The following is a 22,576-nucleotide window of genomic DNA, read 5'->3' on the forward strand; positions in this document are numbered from 1 at the left end:
TCTCTGAAGAGGCTCCGACAATGGGTGTGGGTCCAGAGTGGGAAGAAGGGGACACGGAGGACATGGAGATAAGGGTGGTGGGGCCTCTTGTCTACCGAGAATGGTCAGGAGACAGAGGGGCTCCATCCGATGCTTCAAGTCCCAGGTGAGACTTGGATTTGAGAAGCTAGAGAAAGGAATGTAAGGTGAGTGTCAGAAAAGGAGGAGAAAAGAAAGACCCGACTCTCTTTGTACAGGTCGGGACATGGGTGAGAACAAGAAACTCAGGGATGATTTAAAAAGGGGAAATAATATTGCTTGGACGTGCACCATGTGCTGGGCACTCACTATGCGTCAGAAACCTGCTCCTAGCTTGTCAGAAGTAGGGCCTGGAAGTGAACCCAGGCCCTTTTATCTCTGAGGCCCGTCCTTTACACACCACGGAGCCTAGAGAGACAGAGCGGGTGGATGCGATTATTTGCCGTAAAACCAGCACAACTGCAGACATTGGCCTATGTCCTGGACATCTGTGGCATGAGGGGAACGCGTGGCTGGGCCCACCACAGTCACACGACCAGAGCCTGGCGTTGCTGGTGGACAGTCAGGGAGCCACACTGCAGCATCTTCCAGAAAGGGTCCCACCAGCTCCTAGAGCTGAGTTGATCAAGGTGAATTACCATTCACTTTACCTTCTGGCCTTCCCTCCACTTCTTGGTGGTAAATCACTTTCTGCTGTGGCAAAACAGATATTGGGAGACAAGGAAAGAATTTAATTTTTAAGAGAAAGTGATTTCTCAGGTACGTTAGTCGTTTTACATGGTTTTTAGGTTTATGCTACAGCCTTTCGGAATTTAGAGAATCTAAGCTACTCTTATTAGAGAGAAGCGACATGACTAGTGAAGAGAAAGAAGCCCCGGCTTCCCAAACATTTCCTCGGATATTAAATCTCTCGGAGACCATGGACCTAATGACAACTCCAATATGGGCTAGCTTCGGAGGTACCATTTCACTAGGTTTTTACGAATTGACAACATTTTGCTGTGGTCTGTGGGCTCCAGGCTGACTCCATGAGTCTGGCAGGGGACGCTCATCAGTCGCACTCTGCCGGTTCACCTAACATAAAGACGTAGTGCCCTATCCCAGGAGAATGCATTGCCAAGCTCGATCCGAACTAGCAATTTAGGAATAGGATCGTGTAAATAAGAGTTCTGGTGATCCAGTGGCTACGAGTCAGTGATTTCTTTGCCCAGACCCAGATCCACCAGCCAAGGACTCCGAGCTCTGAGCCCTGCACTGGAAGGGGGCTCAGATAACACCTCTCTCTCTCGGACCCCTTCCAGCCCTGAGATTCAGCCCTGGCTATTTTTAATTGACGTTCCTCTTGGTTTCCTGGTCCCCACATGAAATGTTAAAGTCTGTGGCTTAACAAGTGCCTTGCAAACAGGACAATGATCTCCCTCGGTTTATAATTACTTCCCCCACTTACAGACTTCTAAGCCAACATTATTACAAAACATAGGGCCCTTACTTTAGATCTTTCCTCCAGCCAGCCTCCTTGACTGCTAACCTATGCTGGGTCTTTGCAAAATATTGATCATTATCTGGATTGATGGCTTTCAAAAGCATTTCATTATCTATACATGAGCTATTAGCTTCACCAATACTCATTTTCATGGTATTTTCAAGATAGATAATAGGTCTTCCTAACAAGAAAAGAGTCTTCTGTCATTTATCCTCTTCTAACAGCTCTTTCCATCTCTAAAGAAATGACAGTAATGTTGGTCTCCTAAAGAGTACCTGTAAAGCGTGTGATTGTCTAACCACTATGCTGCACACCTGAAACCAATACAAAATAATATCGCCTGTAAACCGGAACTGAGAAAAAAGTACTTGTGATACAACGGGATTTGGCTTTCATGATGCTAAAGCACACGTTCCTCAAACACGTGCCAGTGTGACTAAAGGAATGGCCATGTCCAGAGGGTCACGTTTACGTTGTCCGCACTGGGCCTGAGAGAAGCTGCAGGATCTTTCTGGTCTACTCTCTCAGCGCAGCATGAGAGGCGCCTTCTACCTGGGAGTCACATGAAGAAATGCTAATCTCAAAGATGAGATCAAGTTTTATTTCTACAAAATAGCCATGTACCTGTGTCTGATGCCTTTTTGACAATTTTGGGGTATTTCTGAAATTTTATAAAATAATAGCTCTCATACTCCATCAAAATAGTTTCAAGGTCAACGTTGTCGCAAACTTCAAAGCGTCGTAACCCCAGCTTAGTTTCTTGATCCAAAGCATTAGCTGCATCGATATATCTGGCCGTTTCACAGAAGAAAAAAACAAAAATAAAAAAATTAACTCTGGGTAGAATGAATAAAAATAAACAGGCATTAAAAGCCCCAAGTTGTCATTGCTTAAGATGTTTTTGTAAATGCTTAGTCACATAAGTAACTCAATTAAGAAAATGTCTTGTGATTCACCTTTACTCGTTTGTAGCCAAAGGTGAGTATTTGCCCAACATGATTACCTCTTTATTTGTGTTAGGTAACATGTGGCATTTGACAAAACCCAATTCAGCCCCAACAGGCAAGACTTGCCATCGTTGAGGCAATTCACAAGAATATGTCACGAGCCCTGAAGGAAATTCCAATGACATGTTGATCAGCGTCACCGAGGAAATTTAGTGTGAGAGGACGTCAACCGGTTGGATGCATTATTTCTGGTACATTTTTCATCAGTCACACACGACTACTTCTGGGTGTAAGTAGTCCCTTCACCGTGGATTCTTCACTGTCATTTTTAACTGTGCAGTTGTAAAGCTGCCCAACTTAAGCAGTCTTAGCAATAAAAACAAAACAAGCGCCTTGCCTCACAATTCCCTGAAAATGGAAAGACCCTCCAGGTCTTCACCTTAGTTCTTAACTTCTTTTTATGAGCAAGAACGCTCTCCTGGAAACTGGACACAAGTGCAAATGTGCACAGATTCATATTCAGTTTCAGGGGTTTATCCAAGGAGCTCAGACTGAGAGTTCCCGCTACGGGCTAGAGCTCTTTCTGTTTGACTTGAACCTGGAAGGCAGAAGGAGAACACTTGTTTGTTTTTAATGCCCTCTTCCCTGCCCCAGTTCAGGCCAGCTGGAAGACTGAACTTCCTTAAAGGATGTTGCCATGAGTATTTCCAGCGACCCTGTTGACTTTTAAGAACTTGGAAACTTCAACTGGCCATAGTCAGTGAGCCTCACACTCACTGATGGCTCGCCAGGCTTCTACGTCCCCATTTTACGCAGGGGAGAACTAGATCCATTTTCCATTAATAGCTTTTGTTTAGTGTGAAGTAATATATACTAATTTAAGAAAAAAACTAGAAAATACAGATAAGTCAAAAGAAAATTTCACTACTCAGAGGTAATGCCTGTTAACATTTTCTTTACCTTTCCAAACATTTTTAATGACTAAATACACATATACTTACATATATGCACTTGCGAAGCAAAAAAATAAAGGGAAGATGGAGACATATACTATAGATTGCTCGTAGTCGTTACTGACATCACAGTATATTCGAAACTCCAGGATCATAGAATTTTGACTTAAAAAATTTATTGTAGATGATGGCAGGTCCCGTGTTTCCTAGGCTAACTGATCAGGGGAACAAAACTGCTTCTATGTGTTCCTCTTGCACTACTTGAGCTTGAACAAGGTCTGAACTTGATAGGGTTGGCCGGAGCCACTGGAGGTTCTTAACCAGCAGAGGGACAGGACAGGACTTCAGAAAGAGGGGTGAGCTGCAATGAGCACGACACGGTGGCATGAGAGGCGGGGAGGCTGTAAGTCCCAAGGGAAGGCACGTGTACTGTCGCAAGGACCCGTGTCCATGACCCTCCACTGTCTGATCTCGCCAGCTCTCCCTCATGCACTTGAGCTCCACTCTTTGTTCCCCGGACCGTTGGAGTCAGGCAGTGCCCCTTCCTCTGTGCCCTGCCTAGAGTGTCCTTGTGCATCACGTCTGTCTGTTGCTATTCTTCTCATCTTTCATTGTATGTCAACTGTGACTGAACATCAAAAATTATTTTTTTAAAAAATGACCAGCTCACATCATCTCCTCTACAAAGCTTTCTCTGATTGTTTATTCCAAACCACAATAATCTACCCTCTTTGCTGAACTCTTAGTATTGTGTTAAAGGCAGGTCTATTTTAAGGACATAATGTGTCCTTAAAGTTACCTATACTGTAGTTCACTTTTCATCTTGATAATCCACTCCTAAGTCCCTTTCTCAGCAGGTGTCAGGGAAAATTCTCCACGCTCAGTAGAGTTTTCATGGATTCGAGATGAAAGGGGCCATCTCATGGCAGAAAGGGGGAATGCATGCTTTGCTAACACGCAGCAAGCTCTTTAGACCAGAACAGGTAGTTGGCCAAATTCCCTGTCCAATCCCCCACACTGCCAGTTATGGATGGGCATTGCACAGAAAAGGGCTGAGCATAGGTCATTCAGGTCAATGCAATGTCTTTATTTTGCAGGAAGAAAACTTGAGGATTAAGAGTGCTATTTCTGTGAGCATAGCCAGCGCTGGGACCCCGGGAAGCTCACCTGAAAAGCCTACGCTATCTTCAAACCTGAATGGGAAAAGGTGTGTATCCCATGAACTGGGTAGTTTTGTGAATACAGTTTTCAAGTGCACAATGTGAAAAATATCTAAGCAAATGAGGCCATAAAAGTGTGTGTCTAGGTTGCTGGGGGAGGGGGAGGGGCAGGTAGAGCACAGGGGATTTTTAGGGCAGTGATGCTATCCTGTATGATGCTGCAGCGGTGGGTACTTGGCATTATGCATTTGTCAAAACTCATAGAACTGTACAACGCCAGACTGAACCCTGATGTGAACTGTGGACTTCAGCTTGTAATAATAATATACCAATGCACAGTACCGGTCCATCAGTTGTAACAAACGTACCACAGAATGCAAGACGCCAGTAACAGGGGAGACTGGGCAGGGCTGGGGGCTGCCAGCATATGGTAACTCTCTGTACTTTCTGCTCAATTTTTCTATAAATATTAAACCACTCTTTTTTTAAAAATGCAGTCTATTAATTGTTTTTAAAAGGGTGCATCTGGAAAAGCAGAGGTCAGAAACAGAGAAGAATCATATCTAAATATATGTAATATAACATACCCTTCTTGTGTTAAATAATGCAAAATCAAAATAAGAAGATTTTTTCGCCGTGCTTCCGTCCTCATCTCGCACTGTGAACAAAAGGGACAATTTAGGTGGGAGGGCAATGAGAGCACAACATTCCTCGTATCACAAGAAACCCCTGAAGGTAGGAGTACCCTGTCAGAACCAAGAAGCGCGACTTAAAGGCTGGACGGCAGTTTGACATTTCTCAGGATGTAGGGTTGTTTTCCATTGCTATTTTCTTCCTAGACCTGACTACTTAATTGTAAACTGAAGGTACCGTGATTTAAACCAGGATTGCACTTTACTAGTTAACTTCTTGCTGCCAAGGTAATTGGCATTGTATTGCCCATAACTGGGAAGCAAGAAATACACCTAGTGTGATTCGGACCAGACTAGGGAAAGTGATAAAGATCAACTCTGAGCCAGAAATCAGCTCTGACGTCACAGGTACTTACCTGCTGATGCATCTTAAATTTTCTCGAGTCCCACCCAGCCCCTGTGCGAAGGTGGAGGTGAGTTCCAGTAAACCTTGCAGGGGCGGCTGCACAGCCAGGCATTGGGGACAGAGGAGCAGAGGCCACAAAAGGGAAGTTCCTGCATAATAACACCCTTATTCAAACTAGATGAGGGTGTTATTATTTGTACATTTATTCACAGTCTTAATACACTGCATTTAGTTATCTGGTATCTCAAATTTCCCTGAAACATATTCATTGAATACTTTCAATAGTATTTCCCTTATTTGAGAACAACTTACATAACATCTTTTTCTAAGGACAACACAGGTAAGAACTGGATAAAGGCAAAAACGTGCCCCTGAGTGCCCCAAGCTATGCCGTGAAATCTATGTACAAACACACACTCATGACACACATCAACATTTTTCAAGGCATTCATACCAAGCTTTCTATAAATCAAATAGTACTGTAATTTTTCTTTGTATGTTGGTTTTTAATTGAACAGTAGTGAAATATGTAAAACAAACTTGACCATTGTAACCGTTTTCTAGTGTACAGTTTAGACAGGGGCACTGTTGCGCAGCCAGCCCTGCCTTCTGTCTTCGGAGCTCCTTCCTCTTCCCCGACTGAAACCCGGTGTTCCCGCCGCGGTAACCCCCGGTCTTTGCCCCCAGCAACCACCACTCTGCTCTCTGTCTCTGCGAACCAGCCTGTTCCGGGCACCTCGTGTAAGTGGGCTCCTAGATATTTGTCCTCCTGTGTTGCTTTATTTCACTCAGCATGTCATCGAAGTCCATTCATGTGGCAGTGTGTGTCAAAATTTTCTTCTCTTTTAAGGCTGACTAATGTCACACTATAAATTTTTAAAGAAAATGGTAGTCTGTCCAGCGCTACTACCCACCCACCCTCCTCATTCCCTAGAGGCAATGCCTGTAATTACTTTAGCTGTTTCTCCCAATATTCACCTCCATGTTTCTAAATATATGACTGTTTCATGACAAATGAAGATTAGACATGGACTGTTCACTCCCTGTTAAGGCAGACGAGGAACAGGCTGTTTCACACACCTCTCAGCCTCCCCTCCCTGGCAGCTCTGTCAGTGTCTGGTGCCTAGATTGCTGGGGCCATGGAAACAATGTTCTCTGCCGAGTGCAAAAGTACTATGGTTACTTTTCCATTTATGTACAACGTTATTTTTTGGTAATGAATAATTACCTCATTTTAAAAATCTGGCTACTTTCCTATGTACCTATTGCTAACGTTCAAACACCAGCACACCTCTAAAGACCCGTTATATCCCAGTCCTTTTCATGAAACACACCAGACGGCGTGTCAGTTACACTCCCCCTCCCCTTCCCACTCCATTCCGGACTGCTGGCCCCTGCGATGGGCGCCCATCAGGGCACTTCCCTTGACACTTCTCCTGCGGCATTGGCCGCCCTAGAAATGCAATCTTCTCCTTTCCTGGTTCCTCCCTTGGTTTAGTAGCACACATCCTCTTGAATAAAAATACATGGAGATGAATGTGGCTGAGCATTCGTGTGCCTGAAAATGTCTTTATTCTACTTTAAACTTGATAGTTTGAGAGGGCATTACATTGCCATTCTATTCCTGATTCTATGCATGTGTTAATGTCTTTTCTTCCTGGGAAGCTTTTAGGATCTTATTTTTAACTTTGGTGTTCTGAAATTATACAACTTCCTTGGCTCAGGTCTTCTCCCATTCACTGTGCTGGCCATTGTCAAGTTAGACCATCCAATGCTTCTGTTCTTAGAAAATTTCTTTGATAAATGACTCCCCTGTTTTTTCTGGTTTATTTTTAAGAACTTTTACTAATTGAATGGGGGATGTTCCAGATCCATCTTTTTAAGATTCTCCCTCCCCCACCCAGTGTTCCATTTCCTTGTCTCTTATGTCCATTTTCTGGGCAATTTCCTTGGCCTTGCCTTTGAACCATATACAGAAGATTTATTTAGACAATAATATTTTTTAATTTCCAAGAGTTTCTTCTTATCCTCTGATTGTCCCTTTTCCACAACAAATTGTTCTTGTTTTTTGAATGCACTATTATGATAAAAAGTCATAATGAAGAGGTTCAATTATCATCAATATTTGCTGTTTAAGTTGGCAGGTAAAGTATTTTAAAGGTATCCATCCAAAATGGATTTTTTTCTTGAAGGGATAAGCTTTTATTCAGATTGCTAGAAAATACAGCAAATAAAGCAATTTGTGGTTCAAAGAGCTTGTGAATGAAGCATAGTAAGTACCACTAGTTCAGCCAAAATTTATGGTGTGTTTCTGCCACTCAAACAGTAGTTACTGCTTTTTTAAAAAACATGTATCTGCATTTTATCTATCACACTTGTTGTTGTTTGTCAGTTAAATGTTTTGCTTTGAATTAAGTTGAAAATACAGAGTGGGGAAAAAGCAGGTTTACAGTTGTGAGTATGCAAAACAGTTTATTCTTGTATTAGTATTTATAAAGTATTGTGTTATTTTCCATATGACCAACTGTAAGCTTACTTCTGCTCCACCCCATAAATAAACCAGGGCTCTCTAAGAGAAAAGAAAATGTATAATAATTCTTGAAGTAATAAGATGGATAACATGAAAAGTAGTGACTTAGACTGGGATAAATATTTATAAAAGACACATCTGATAAAGGACTGTTATCCGAAATACACAAAGAGCTCTTAAAACTCAATAAGAAAACAACCAACCCAATGAAAGATGGGCAAAAGACATAAACAGACACCTCACAAAAGAAGATATACAGGTGCCAACTAAACACATGAAAAAATGCTCAACATCCTGTGTCATTAGGGAATGGCAAATTGAAACAACAAGGTCCCACTACACACCAATCGCAATGGTGAAAAACCAGGGTGCTGACAACATCAAGTGCTGGTGAGAATGCAGAGCATCCATTGCTGGTGGAAATACAAAATGGTACAGTCACTTGGGAGGACAATTTGCTGGTTTCTTACAAAACTGAACATTCTCTTAACATAGGACCTGGCAAGTACACCCCATGGTACTTGCCCAAATGAGTTTGTATGTGTAGAGAGAAACCTGCACACTGATAAATAAACGGTGGTACATCTATACAATAGAATAGTAATCAGTGCTAAAAAGAAATGATCTATCAAGCCATAAAAAGACATGGAGGAAACATAGATGCATATTACAAGTGAAAGAAGCCAACTGGAAAAGGCTACGTACTGTATGATTCCAACTACACGACATGCTGGAAAACGCAAAACTTTGAAGACAATAAAAAAACCAATGGTGACCAGAGTTTAGGGGGGTTGGAGGGAGGCAGAGCGCAGAGGATTTTAGGTGGTTCTATTGTATATGACACTCCTCTAATGGTGATAACACATCATTATACATTTGTGAAAATCCATAGAATGTACAACAGGAAACGTGAACTCTGATGTAAACTGTGGACTTTGGGGATTATGAGTGTCAGTGTAGGTTTACCTGGTGCAGAATGTTCATACTGGGGAAGCGTGTGCATGTGAGGGGGCTGGGGGCACATGGGAATCCTGTGTGTTTTCTTCTTTTTTCTTATTATTTTTTGTATTTTATTTAGTCTTTATTTAATTTTTTCCCGTTACCTTTTAGTCCTCTTATACCTCCCTACCCCCAGCAGTCACCCTGTTGTCCATGTCCATGAGTCATTTTTCCTTTTTGCTCAATCCCTCCACCCCTGCCCTCCCTACCCCAGCTGTCATCCCACTCTCCATCTGTGAGTCTGTCCCCATTTTCCTTGTTTGCTCAGTTTGTTCATTAGATTCTTCATATGAGTGAAATCACATGGTATTTGCCTTTTGTCTGACTGGCTTATTTCACTTAGCATGATGTTCTCCAGGTCCATCCATACTGCCACAAAGGGTATGATTTTCTTCTTTTTTTATGGCCAAGTATTACAGAATCCTATGTACTTTCTGATCAATTTTGCTGTGAACCTAAAACTTCTCTAAAAAATAATGTATCTTCTTTAAAATAGTGACCGATTTCTAAACAAATATGTCAGACCTAATATATTTAAATGGAACCACACTTCAGAGCAGGCACCTCGGCAAGCCATGCTCTTATTCCATGGCTCAACACATTTCTGAAATTCCTCTAATTAAATTGCCTTCAATGTAGATAAATGACCATAGTCTTACTTTAGCCCGCATTCACAAAAATAGTATGTGACCAATGTACAAAGTTGGGACAATGCATAAAGGCATAAGAAAGAACCAAAACATTTTAGTCACACGCTTTCAATCTTCTTACAAAAGACGCTTCTTGTGTGTTTTGATAATGTGTCATTTTCTTTTTTCTTAAAAACACTTTGCAAATACAAGGTGGGCAAAAGCAGGTTTATTGAGGACAACAAAGGACTCTGTGCCAACGTGTGTTTGAGTATAGCAAGCAGACCACGAGAACGTGCAAATGAGGAAGGCTGGCAACCGAAGCACTTAAGAGATTGTATCTAAGTGCTCTGCGCCACCATGACACTTTTCCGAGTTAATAAAGCAGTGGTAATAGTCACAACATATCAACAACTGTCAACCTACTTTTGCCCAGCCCTGTATTTTTCCACGTCATTTAAAGTTTTTCTAAAATATGATTTCTAATAACTGCAGAGAATGAACCATAAGTTAATCAACTCTCTGCTGTTGGATAATCCTGCTGTTGTTGTTACTTGAAGTTATTCAATTTAAAAACATACTTTATTAACAGATTTGACTGTTTCCAAAATCCAAATTCATCCTCAAGGGCAACAGATAACATTAGGAGAGCTTTAAAAGTGTGTAACGGGCTGTTCTTAAATAATGACGTTGGGTACTTTTCAGTCTCTGTCCTTGAACAGACCCCATCAGTCAAGGAGGGTTAACAAACCAAAGAGCAAATTACCAAGCAGAGATTATCACAAAGCAATTACAGTAATCTTCTTTGCTATTCTCATTTGCTATTATAAAATATATAATACATACAGAAGAGTATAGGAAACCTCCATTTATTTTGAATAATAACAATAACGAATGCCACCCTGGTTAAGCCCCAGAGCACCCTTAGCATCTTAGAAACTCCCTCTTGTGTTCCTTTCAGGTGTTTTCCCCTCCCTCCCGCCAGAGGTAACTACCTTTTATGTTAATTACTCCTTTTTTCTTTATGGATTTACCAACTATGTCTGTATCTTAAAAACATATTGTTTAGTTGTCATATTTTTGAACTTTATATGAATGGAATATGCATTTATTTTATGTGACTACTTTAGTTCCGCAGTATGTCATTTCCCCAGTGAAAGTTCACATCAGCCCTGGCTGGCGAGGCTCAGTGGGTTGAGTGCCACCCTGCGAACCGAAAGGTCGCTGATGCGATTCCCGGTGAGGGCACACGCCTGGGTTGCAGGCCATGTCCCCAGTTGGGGGCGTGCAAGAGGCAACCAGTTGTTTCTCTCATACATCAGTGTTTCTCTCCCTGTCCTTTCCCCTCCCTTCCCTTCCTTTTAAAAATAAATAAAATCTTTTCTTAAAAGTTCATATCAAAGGAAAGCCTTAGTTAGGTATGATCTAGCTATTTTATAAAATCTTCCCTTAAAATATCTTCTTCCACTGACTTTTAGTCTGTGGCATTTCAGTGCCATACAAGGTTGCTGTCTCATATCCCTCAAGGTAACTAACTTTCCCCTTTCCCAGTAAACAAGTATCCTTATGCATTTCTCCTCCCCCCCCCCCATACTCAGTATGCCGCCCAGTGCTAAGTAGAGTCTGGCATTTCTTGAAAGGTTCATTAGATGACTGTTTGTTTGTTCTTGAAATACAGGTCATGAAATAATTAATGGGGTACAATCAGCAATAGAATTATCACAGAATGCAAACAGGTAAGAAGGCTTACTATTGCTTCATGGAGTTGTGTGCAATTTGATCATATGTTTGGGTCCTGGATCTCAACCTAAGACGTCTTCATTAATTGAGCACAATCAAAAAGTTTGAAAGCTACTGTAAAAATGACATTATCCTGATATTAAGACATCCAACACTGGCAGTTTTCATTTATCTTTCTGAAGATGTTGATGCAACAACTCTTCCTTGGTGAAGGCCTTTCTAATTTGTGTCCATAAAGTTTTTTGCCTCTTTTTTTTTAATTCTTGGTAGTTTGATTTGCCTCGCCTATAGCGCCATCTAGTGTATCAGGAGGGGAAGCCGTTCATGAAATTTAGGGAGTTCCAAGTATTAATTCCATAATAAAGATGACAGTCATTATAAAATTCAGTCCAAATCAAGTCTGCAAAATAAAAATATAACCTCATACTAAACAAGCAGTAATAACATTGATGGTATATGTTTTTAAATGTACAAATTCTCAAACTCATGCTTGGAGTTTCCATTCAGAATTTCGGGAGTCTAGAAGGTACCTGGAGATCATTGAGTGCCAGGAACCTGAGATCTAGAAAAGGTAAGAGATTTGCTCAAAAGCCTGTAAAGAGTAGGAAGCAGAACCCAAATCTTCTAGTTCCTGGGCCCAATGCTCTTCTCTCCATCAGTTTCTCCCCCGTACGAACCCCTCCTCATCAGTATCTACTCCCGCCCTGCATTCACTCCAGACCAGAGAGAAGCTGCTATTTTAATTCACCAAAAATTAAACTTTGCCAAATTTGCCAAAATCAATCAACTATGGTTACATCTTTTAAAAAAAACTTATGACAGCAAAGTGAAGAGAAATAAAGGTTTTTTTAAAAATTAGGCAGCATTGAATGAGTTAAACACCAAACACTCTGATGGCAAAAAAAAACAAAAACAAAAACAAAACAGTGCTACTATGCCCTGTCTGGTGTGGTTCAATGAATTGAGTGCTGGCCTGTGAACCCAAAGGTCTCCAGTTCTATTCCCAGCCTAAGGCACATGCCTGGGTTGCAGACTAGGTCCCCAGTTGGGGGCGTGTGAGAAGCAACCAATTGATGTTCCTCTCCCTATCTTTCTCCCTCCCTTCCCTTCTCTCTAAAAGCAAATAAATAAGATCTTTTTAAAAAAAAATCAGTGACAATGTGAACAAAAAAAAAAACCTGTGTATACACAAAGGCAGAGAAACCTGAGAGTCTTATTGTCCACTACCCAAAGGTACAACGTTAGATTTCACAGCAACTCTCACAAATCTTGAGCTGAAACATTTAGCAGAATTATCTTCTTCAAGTTCCTTTTAGAATTCCTGGAGAGTCTTTCTTTGGTGGTTTTTGTTTTTTTTGTTTTTTTGGTTTTTGGTTTTTTGGAGAGAGGAGAAGGGAGGGAGAAAACATCCATATGAAAGAGAAACATGTTTGTTGCCCCGAGAGAGAAACATCTATCAGTTGCTTCTCCTATATACCCTTGCAACCCAGGCAGGTGCCCTGACCGAGAATCGAACCTGTGACCTTTCCCTTTGCAAGATGATACCCGACTAACTGAGCCACACCAGTAAGGCACTGGAGAGTTGTTTGAACAGTGAACCACCAACCTAGTAATCTCACAATGGACCAGGATGGGAAGGCAAAGCTCTAATTCTTGGAATGAAGAGATCTCTGGACCCTAAGCTGATCTGAGCAATGTTAACCATATTCTTCAAAGAATATAAATAACCTGTCAGAGAGGCTTATGCAGGGTGGCAATTACCTTCCTAGAAAATGGTAGCTGCCCCAACTTCGGTCATGAGTCTTCCAGGATTTTTTTGGCTAGAATCACAGTTTGGCAAATAGTCAAATGGCAGATGATGAAAACTGAGGGACATCCTTTGGCCCAGTGATTTAGAATTCTGTTTGGTAATGAGGCTACTTCAAGAACGGCTTTCTTACCATGCAGACTGTGAGACAGCGTGTACTCGGGGTCTCCGGGCCTTGAAATAATAATGAGACTTTTTCTGTGAGACAAGCTTGATGGGAAGCCAGAATTTAATAAGAAAAGAGAGATCACAAAACACACTTTACAGATACCTAGTGTTAAATATTTAAGATGTGCTATTACTTGAAATGTAGAATGTGGTCTTGTAAATTTGTTAATTAAAAGTGTAAAGTTTGCCAGATCTGTAACATCTTTCTACTTATGCCACTCAAATTAGCACAGAAAATTATCAGCTATATTAAAAAACTAAGAATGGGCCACCAACAAATGGTCAATTTAAACTGTAAAGATGGTGTCCCCCTGAAATGGACACAATTAGATGCTCAATTAATTTCTGCCTACCAAAGAAAGAAAGCCCAGAAGTGAACATTTACCAAGGTATCTCATTTGTCTCTGCTTCAATAATCTGTCTGTTTTCTTCTTCCTTCATTTCCTTTGTGGGCTATTGTGCAACAAAAATGCCTCCATTATCAGATTCAAAATTGAATCCTATGATACTGTAGCCTGAGGAAAAGGAAGCATTGAATATCACTCCTAGTTTTAGACCCAGAAGATATTTAGGAAATGTTACTGTATATACACCACATGCAACATTAGTGCTTTTAATTTCTTTTTTACGGGTGCAATGGAGATTAATTTGCATGAGCTCATTTCAATTTCTGTAATAAGATCCAAATTTTGCATTAAGCTTTCCATCTCAAAAGCAAACAGTTAAAAAGGACACATTTCTTCTTTCAAATGTTTTTATTATAGTTCTATTTTACAGTCCCTGCATCTAATATTCACTTAAAAGCTTGAATATATATACCCGTAGGTTCTAATTTGTTTTTTGTTTGTTTCCTGATTACCTCCTGTTTCTACCAGGAAACTTCCTAAGTTTTAAATGCTGCGTAACTTGAAAAAGCACTAGAACTATCAAAAGGAATACCTGAGGATCCAGGAAGGCGTTTATTGTACTTAATGCAAAGTTAGGACTGGTCAGCTATGCTCAGCAACAATGTTCCACGAAGAGGGGCATTTGTTGTTGATTCCGAGTAGGAACTGGTTATAGAATTTGAAATTTCAGAGAAGTATAAATCCACAGAAACACGGGGGACTTTCCTTTCTATGCCATGCTCACACATGCACCTTTCCAGGTGCAGCAGAGCGGCACGTTGCAGAGGTCAGACTGCCATCACAGCAAGTCAATGTCACAGTCTCCTGATGGCCTCAGTACCGCCTGCCAGGTTAAGTGAAAGGGATTAACGTAAATCCATGGAGTCTGCAGAACCAACTTTCAGTTCACCAGGGAGGGGAAGCAAATGAGGCCTCAAAAAAGAAATCAGACAAATGAGAAAGAGAGAGATTCTACAGAACAATTTTCATGATTTCTGAAAAAGTCAGTGTCATTAAAAATAAAATTAAAATAAAATAAAAATAGTGATCATAGGGGCTGAGAAAAGATGTGCTAATTCAAAGAAACTTAAGGGATGCAAAAACCAGATACAATGCATGACCCTGGATTGGATGCTGGTTAGAGAACAAGTTGGTTAAAGAATGGCATTTATGATACGACTTCGTTTGGATGAAACAATACATGTGTGTGCATGTGTGTGTGTGTGCACACAGGGAAAGGGTTTGGTAGAATACATCAAATATACACCAGGGTTCACCCCTGGTTAGCATCTCAGGGTGTCTGGGCTGTGGGCATGTGGTGTTTTCGTTTTACTTACTGTGTTTTTTATATCCTTTCCTTAAAATTGATTTGTGACTCTGAGTAATCATGCAATATTAAAACCACCAACTGATGCTGCTGAGGATATTGAAAACAATGATAACTTTCAGGAAATCTCAGACTGCATAAATTCTCTAAGACTTGGGATATCTGTAAAACCCAGGATGACGGAGGAAATACAGACTGCTCCATAAATAATGTTAATACAACTGGAAAATCTGAGGGGAAAGTTGAACAAAGGTATACCTATAGAATTGTTTGAGAGATCAAAAACCTTACGTGTAAAATATCAAGGAAGAGCAGCCACTGAGCCTCCTGATTTGGGCAAAGCGGGCAGGCCAGGTGCGTTCCTGGAGATCTGGTCAGGATCTCATCAGAGCCCCGGAGTTAGTGCCGACAAAGAATCTGACCAGATCTTCCCTAATCAACAGGCCACAGTCAGTGCTGACAGTCAGTGCTGACAGTGTCAGTTAACGCTGTGAAGTTGTTCTTTGGGGTTGTAATCATGGTAGTGATGAAACTGAGTCCTTACGGGGTGAGACTGAGCCCCCTCAAGGACCCCTGGAGTGTCCAGGGCTGATCTGAGCCAGGCCCTACTTCTGATGGTCGGAGAAAATGGCCCTTCTTCGTTCATTCATTCCAGAAGAACTGATTGGATGCCACAGTCAGACACTGCTCTGCGGGCAAACGGGTGCAGGGCCTCTCAGTGCCCTCGCGGGGCTGTTGTTTGACTTCAGACAGACCCCCTTCTCGCTCTAGGCTTCCACTCCTCACCCCCTTCAGAAGAGTGCTTCGCACAGCGGGCCCTAAACTTAAATCCCAGCCCCCCACTCTTCCTGTTGCATGGTCTGCATATGCGAAATAACTTGGTACCCCAGGCTTCAGCACGCCTGGCTCCGCCCCCGAGCCTTAGAAGCTGCAGATTTCAGGAGAGGAGACCCCCGCCCCAGGCCATTGCCATTCTGGCGGAGACCGGGTCCAGACAGTCGTCTGCCCAAGCACAAGCATATGAGGAGTCTTGCCAAGGACTCGGTGGCCCAGTGCAAGAAGTTGGTTCCGGTGGAAGGAAACACCGGGCCTGACGAAAGGGCCTCGGAAGTGAGCGAGTCCGGGAGGGCTTGTCATTCCTCTCCAGGAGGAGGAGATAGATGCAGGGAGGCCGCGGAGCATCCCGCGGGCCTTCGCGCTGCTCCGAGCTCCGGAGGCCCCAGCGGCCCCTGCAAGGGCCCCACCTTCGCGAGGGGAGAGACCGGGCACTCCACGGGATAGGGCTCTTCTGGCGTCCGGTCCCCAACAGATGTCTGGGGACCCTTGCAGGCATGCCAGCAGCCTGAGGACAGCCAGGTCGCAGCCTCGGAATGGACGGACAAGAGCTCGGCAAGGACAACGCCTGGGGGCACCCCAGCGGAGAGGGGCTGTGAATCAAAGGGGGGAGCACCCGCCTTCCCACAAGGGCATCCACTGTGCGGGTGCCAAGGGACAGGAGAAGCCCTCCTCTTCGATCAGCCAGAGGTCACACCAGGTCTTCGGCAAAGAGGAACACCCTGGGCCTCCCCCCCCCCCCCCCCCCCCCCCCCCGCCGCCCCTAGAAGGTGCCACGGAGGAATCAACCTCCCGTGGTGCCAAGAATCGAAAGGAGAGAGAGGGCTGCAGCTTCCAGAAGTTTTCACCACCCTCGGAGGTGGCTCTGGACAACCTGCTGGAAAAGCGAAGGTGTGACAACTCAGAGAAAACCCATCCGACAAAGGCAAGGTGTCTACACAGCTTAGACCCCGCAGAGGCGGCAGGGGTCCTGCTGTCCAAGGTGGGAGGGAAGGCTGCAAACAACCTCAAGACTCCGGAAGAGAAAGTCAGGACGCCTCACTTGGGTCGGAAGCCAGCGGGTTCCCTCCCCGTTGTGGAGCGGGCAGATGTGGAGGAGGAATTCCAGCCCCCGCCGTGGCTTTTGAGGCATATCTCACCTAGGACCAGGCCCGCGGAAAGAAAAAGAAGAGTATGAAGACTCCAACCACTGCACTTGAAGGGAAAAGACTTAATAAAAAGGATTCTAAAAGCGCTAGTGAAACCTTGGACTTGGTGCAGGAATTACCTAAGACAAGCACAGACAAGCCACAGCCATCTGGAGCCAGCAGGACCAGGCTCAAAAATGTCCCCACTGGTGGGTCACCTTTGTTCCCAGACCTCCCAGTCAGTTACCATCCACTTTCTGCCTTTGAATTAATGTCCTCCTTCCAACGGAAATAAAGAGCGCTGTCTTCACTGCAGGAAGAGGGAGAAGCTGCGTCTACCAGGCTCAGAATGAACTCGAAAATGCAGGTGTTCTCTGGTTCCAAGTGGGCCTGCCTCTGCAAAATGATGACTTTGCGCCAGCAGTGTATCCAGGGCCTTAGAAACAGCATCAACTTACTCTTTCGAGTGGGAGGAGTCCCGTATTCTGTTCTGGAACCCATTTTGGAGAGTTGTACACCTGATCAACTAGAGAAATACAATCATGTACTAGCTGAAGAAACAGACCAATCATGGAAAATGCATCGGCAGCACAACTTTAAGAAAGAAAGGCTGAAAGAAGATGAGTCATGGCGGGAGATGTACCTGCAGCTTCAGAATGCCCAAGGGCAGCGGACAAGAGCACTGATACTGAAGGTCAGGTCTGCACGTGCCAATGAGCCCAAGGGCCAACAAGCAAAATGGTCCTTTTCAGCTAGTTTGAAAGAGGAGCAGTGGCTGTCCAGGAAGAAGTCAAGGTCATGCCAGCCCTACTATACCCCACAACAAGTGGCCATGCTCCCTCTAACATCCCTAGGAGGCCGGCTTCTGACTGCATGAGCACCACCAGTGCCCACTTGGCGCCGGCAGTCAGCAGCAGCAGCAGCAGCAGGAAGCCTGCAAAGTAGATTGCCCCAATGACAGCCAAGATGGTTAAAGATATCAAGAACAGATTCTCCCGACAATGAACGGAGGACTGGCCTTGGAGATGGAATTTTGAAGGAGGAATGCAAGGATGGTGAGGGTGAGGGAATGGCACTTCCATAGGAGACCAGAATCTTTAGCTTCATGGAAACTTTTGGACTCCGACACCTGTAGTTTTCAAGTGTTGCACCTATGAACCTTTGTGCCATAGCAATGGGGAGTGTGTGTGTGCGCCCGTGTGTGTAAACACCACACAAAGAAAAGGATCCGGATGGTTACATGGATAGATGCTAAGGTTCAGCCTTAGTGTATCTGGGTGGTGGCAATGTGGTGTGCCTACTCTATTTATTATGTTTGTTACCTATCATTTCTTTCCACTTGATGTATTACTCTGTAACTAATCATGCATTATGTGAACTGCCGATGTACAGTACTGAGAATATTGGTCACAATCATTTCTGTCAGGAATTCTCAGATCTGATAAATCCCAAGACTTAGGATATCTGTAAAATCCGGAATTAGAGGGTAAATATAGACTGCTCAACTCCATATGGAGTTGAGCAACCTGACTCTGAGTTTCTAGGTGTTGTACCTGTGAGTCCACATGCCACAGCCACTGCCTGCCTGCCTCGAGAGCGTGTATGTATACGTGCACAGAATCAGGTCTGGAAGGATATGTGGATATGTACTATGGCTCAATTGTGTATGCACATAATCGCACATGTACAAACTCTTTGATATAGCAATTTCGATTATAGGATTTTTATTCTCCAGATATACCTGTGTGTTGTGTGTGTACTCACTGATGCACACACACAATCCTGGCATTTGAAGTCACTTTTTCCCAAGGACATTCACCTGCCTCTAAGAGGCTAAGATGCTGAGTAGTGCATTTGAAAAATCTCAAGGCACTACAGGTACAAAAGTTGGAGTCCAGGACCCAGCAGGATAGGGGACCCTGTAGGGGACCATAGGTAAAACCTATAAAGGGCTCAGTCCTTGGAATAAGGAGAGAAGAGAAGTTAAGTTGCCCAATTAAGTTTCCCATTCTCTATGGCCCAGAAAAAAATCTTAGTTTCTGAAATTGGATGGAGATATTCCTGAATTACTAGTACCCTGCCGTAGGCACAAGGTAGAAGCAAACCTAAATCGCCTCTACTGGAAGATAACATCCCCCTTAATCTCAAATTATTTATAAAAACAAATTATCAGCTACACCACTCTGCATAGTCTAAGATAAGAACAACATAATGAGAAACATCAATAATAATGACAATTGAAACATTCACATGGGACTCAAGATATTGGAACTATCAGACACAGACTTGAGAAAAACTATGTTCACCAATACCATTTACAACAGCATATAAAAATCGAATAGGAACAAATTTAACAAAAGATGTTTAAGACTTTTGTGAGCTAAATTGTGTCCAATTCATACACTGAAGCTCTAACCCTGAATACCTTGGAAGGTCAAAACTAGGACTTTTAGGAGGTGGTCACATTAAAACGAGACAGTTAGAGTGGGCCGTAAGGGCCTTAATCCACTCTGACTGTCCTCATAAGAGGAAATTTGGACACACAAAGAGACACCAGGGATGTTCTCCAACACAGGGAAGATCATATGATGAACGACACAGCAAGAAAGTGGCCATTTGCAAACCAAGGAGAGGAGCCTCAGAAGAAACCAAACCTGCTAACACCTTGATCTTGGGCTTCGAACTTCCAGAACTGACAGAAAATAAATTTCTGTTGCTTAAGCCAACCAGTCAGATATTTTGTTATGGCAGCCCCAGCAAGCTAATACAAACTCTGTTAAAAATGACAAAATATAACTAAGAGAAATTAAAGAAGATACAGTGTTTATGACTGGGAAAATCAATATTGTTAAGATGTTAATTCTCCTGTAAATGGATCTATAGATTCAATGCAATCTTAACAAAAGCTCAGCAGGCCATTGTCAATAAACTGAAAATCTGATTCTCAAATTTATTGAAAATTTAGAATAACCAAGATAGCATGGACAAAGCTGAGTCAAAGGATTTGCGCTAACAATTTTCAAGGCTTAACATAAAGCCACAATAATTAAGAGTTTGATGTTGGCATGTAGACAGGTAAGTATATCAGTGCAACAGAACAGAGAATTCAGGAATAGGCCTACAAATACATGGTAATTTGATTTGTTTACAAAGTTGCCTGTGTAATTCAAAATTTTTAAAAAGGTGTTAGAGCGACTAGATTACCCTCATCCCAAGAAAATTAAGCTTAACCCCCACTTCACATCAAACACACAAATTAATTGAAGATAGCAATCTTAAATGTCAATGTACCTAATAACATGGCATCAAAATAAATAAAGCAAAAATTGACAAAAGCAACAGGAGAAAGAGACAAAGAGTACAATCACAGTGAGAGAATTGTATATGCCTTCCTCAGGAATTGATAGAACAAGAAAAATATGTGAGATATAAAAGATTTGAACAGCACAATTAATAAACTTATCCATACACTGAGCCATAAAACAATTCTCAACAAATGTCAGAGGACTAAAATCACTTAGAATATTATTCTATGAACACTATGTAATTAAACTAGAAGACAGTGTCAAAAAGATGACATTAGGCTTCCTATGTACAAGCAATACATTTCTAAATCCTTACGTGTCGGAGAAAAATCCCAGTAGAAATTAGAAAATATTTGGAATTGAATGGAAATGGTACATATTAAAACATGAGAATCAGGCAAAGTAGTGATTGGAAGGAAATTTAAATTCTTAAATGCATTTGTTAAAAGTGAAAAAAAGGTAAGCTATTAATGAGTTAAGCAACCATCTTAAGAAATTAGAAAAAGAATAATAAAATAAACCCAAAGAAAGCAGAAGGATGGAAATAATAATTTTAAGAATGTAAACCCTGGCTGGTGTGGCTCAATAGGTCCAGTGTCACCCTTCAAACAGAAAAAACACCAGTGAAACTCCTGGTCAGGCCACGTGCCTGGGTTGTGGCTTCCATTCCCAGTCGTGCACGTGCAAGAGGCACCAATTGATGTTTTTCTCTCACATCGATCGATGTTTCTCTCCTCTTTCTCCCTCCCTTCCCCTTTCTGTAGAGTCAATTTAAAAAAGAAGAATGTAAACATGAAATAGAAATCAAACTTGCAATAGACAGGGTCAACAAAGTAAAAGTTGGTTCTTTGAAAGGACTAAGAAAATTGATAAGCCGTTGGCAAGACTGATGAATAAAAAAGAGAGAGAAGGCACAAACAATGTCAATAATAAAAATAGTAGATGGTTACAGATTGTGTACATATTTGTATAAAATAATAGGATATTATTAAAATTATGCCCATAAATTTGAAATTTTAGATGAGATGGATAAGTTCCAAGAAAACTCTATACCAAATGGACACCAAGAAGAAAGTTTAAAGTCTCAATAGTCCCACTGAAATGAACTTGAATCCATTGGCTGATTTTTGTGCTGGTTCTGTCATATTTTCTTGTTTCTTGTGACCGATAGTGATTTTTTTTATTGAATTCTAGTCTTTGTGAAAAAGTCTGGATTTCACTGTCTTCTTTTTAAGTGTGTTGAGTTTTACTTTAGCAGATAGTTTCGTTATTTGTAGGTAAGTCTGATCCTATCAAGGCTTATTTTTAAGCTTTGTTAGGAAAGATATAACTAAAGTAACCTTTATTCTAGGGCTGGCATAGCTTACTCTTGATGCATAGCCTTCCCAAAATTTCTAAATCTTGTCCCACAAGATTTTTCCACTCAGGTTGTTTGGAATTCAATGTCTCCCCATGTTATGTGAGCACGAGTAACTGTTGAGCCTATAGAAATTGGTCTTTCCCTAAGTTTCTGTATATATGCACAGGAGCAATTCGTTTGCAAATTTCCTTCTCTCTGGTCTTCTTCACTCCCAATTCTAACCACCTGAGTCTTCCAAACTCAACTCTGTCCCATCTGCTGTACTCTGCTTACATACTCCCTCCTGTGCCAGAACCCAGTAACTGCTTCCAGGCCCTCTCTCGTGATCACATTGTCTGAAAACAGACTGGTTACTTGTGTGTGTGTGTGTGTGTGTGTGTGTAGTCCAGTTTTCTAGCTGCATATGGCAGGATTACTAGTCTGGTACCAGCTACTCTATCACATTTGAAAGCAGAAGGCTATATCAATTTTTCATCTTTTTTAAAGATTTTATTTATTTATTTTTAGAGAGATGGGAAGGGAGGGAAAGATCGACCAGTTGGCTCTTGCATACCCCCAACGGGGGACCTGCCCCATTCCAGGCATGTGCCCTGACTGGGAATCGAACCTGCAACCTTTTGGAATGCAGGCCAGCACTCAATCCACTAAGCCACACCAGCCTAGGCTATATCAACTTCTTAAAATGTTTTCACCTTGGCTGATGTGGCTCAGTGGACTGAGAGCTGGCCTATGAACTGGAAGGTTGTTGGTTCATTTCCCAGTCAG

At 42.2% G+C, this 22,576-nt stretch overlaps 2 protein-coding genes across 5 annotated transcripts in view; one reads left to right on the forward strand and one right to left on the reverse strand.

Moving 5' to 3' along the window:
- Positions 1-22,576, reverse strand: part of KATNAL2 (katanin catalytic subunit A1 like 2) — a 62,978-nt gene that overhangs the window by 36,433 nt on the left and 3,969 nt on the right. For 3 of the 4 annotated variants that reach the window (XM_028524486.2, XM_036010252.1, XM_036010251.1), the window contains exons 2-4: positions 5,149-5,219; positions 2,126-2,292; positions 669-711 (exon numbers count right to left, since the gene is read on the reverse strand). In XM_028524486.2, coding sequence (XP_028380287.1) covers positions 669-711; positions 2,126-2,292; positions 5,149-5,219 — 281 coding nt within the window. The remainder of the gene's footprint in view (positions 1-668; positions 712-2,125; positions 2,293-5,148; positions 5,220-22,576) is intronic. The other variant, XM_036010250.1, reaches the window with a different exon arrangement.
- On the forward strand, positions 17,260-18,411 carry LOC118496944 (elongin-A-like). The gene has a single exon (XM_036010253.1). It carries the CDS (start codon positions 17,496-17,498, stop codon positions 18,021-18,023), a length of 528 nt encoding a protein of 175 aa, XP_035866146.1. The 5' UTR covers positions 17,260-17,495; the 3' UTR covers positions 18,024-18,411.

The sequence above is a fragment of the Phyllostomus discolor genome, chromosome 9, assembly GCF_004126475.2.
Source record: "Phyllostomus discolor isolate MPI-MPIP mPhyDis1 chromosome 9, mPhyDis1.pri.v3, whole genome shotgun sequence".
Taxonomy (NCBI): Eukaryota; Metazoa; Chordata; class Mammalia; order Chiroptera; family Phyllostomidae; genus Phyllostomus; species Phyllostomus discolor.

Bases quoted from the DNA above. Each gene is read 5' to 3' on its own strand.
- LOC118496944 (XM_036010253.1), top strand. From the start codon at position 17,496: ATGAACTCGAAAATGCAGGTGTTCTCTGGTTCCAAGTGGGCCTGCCTC.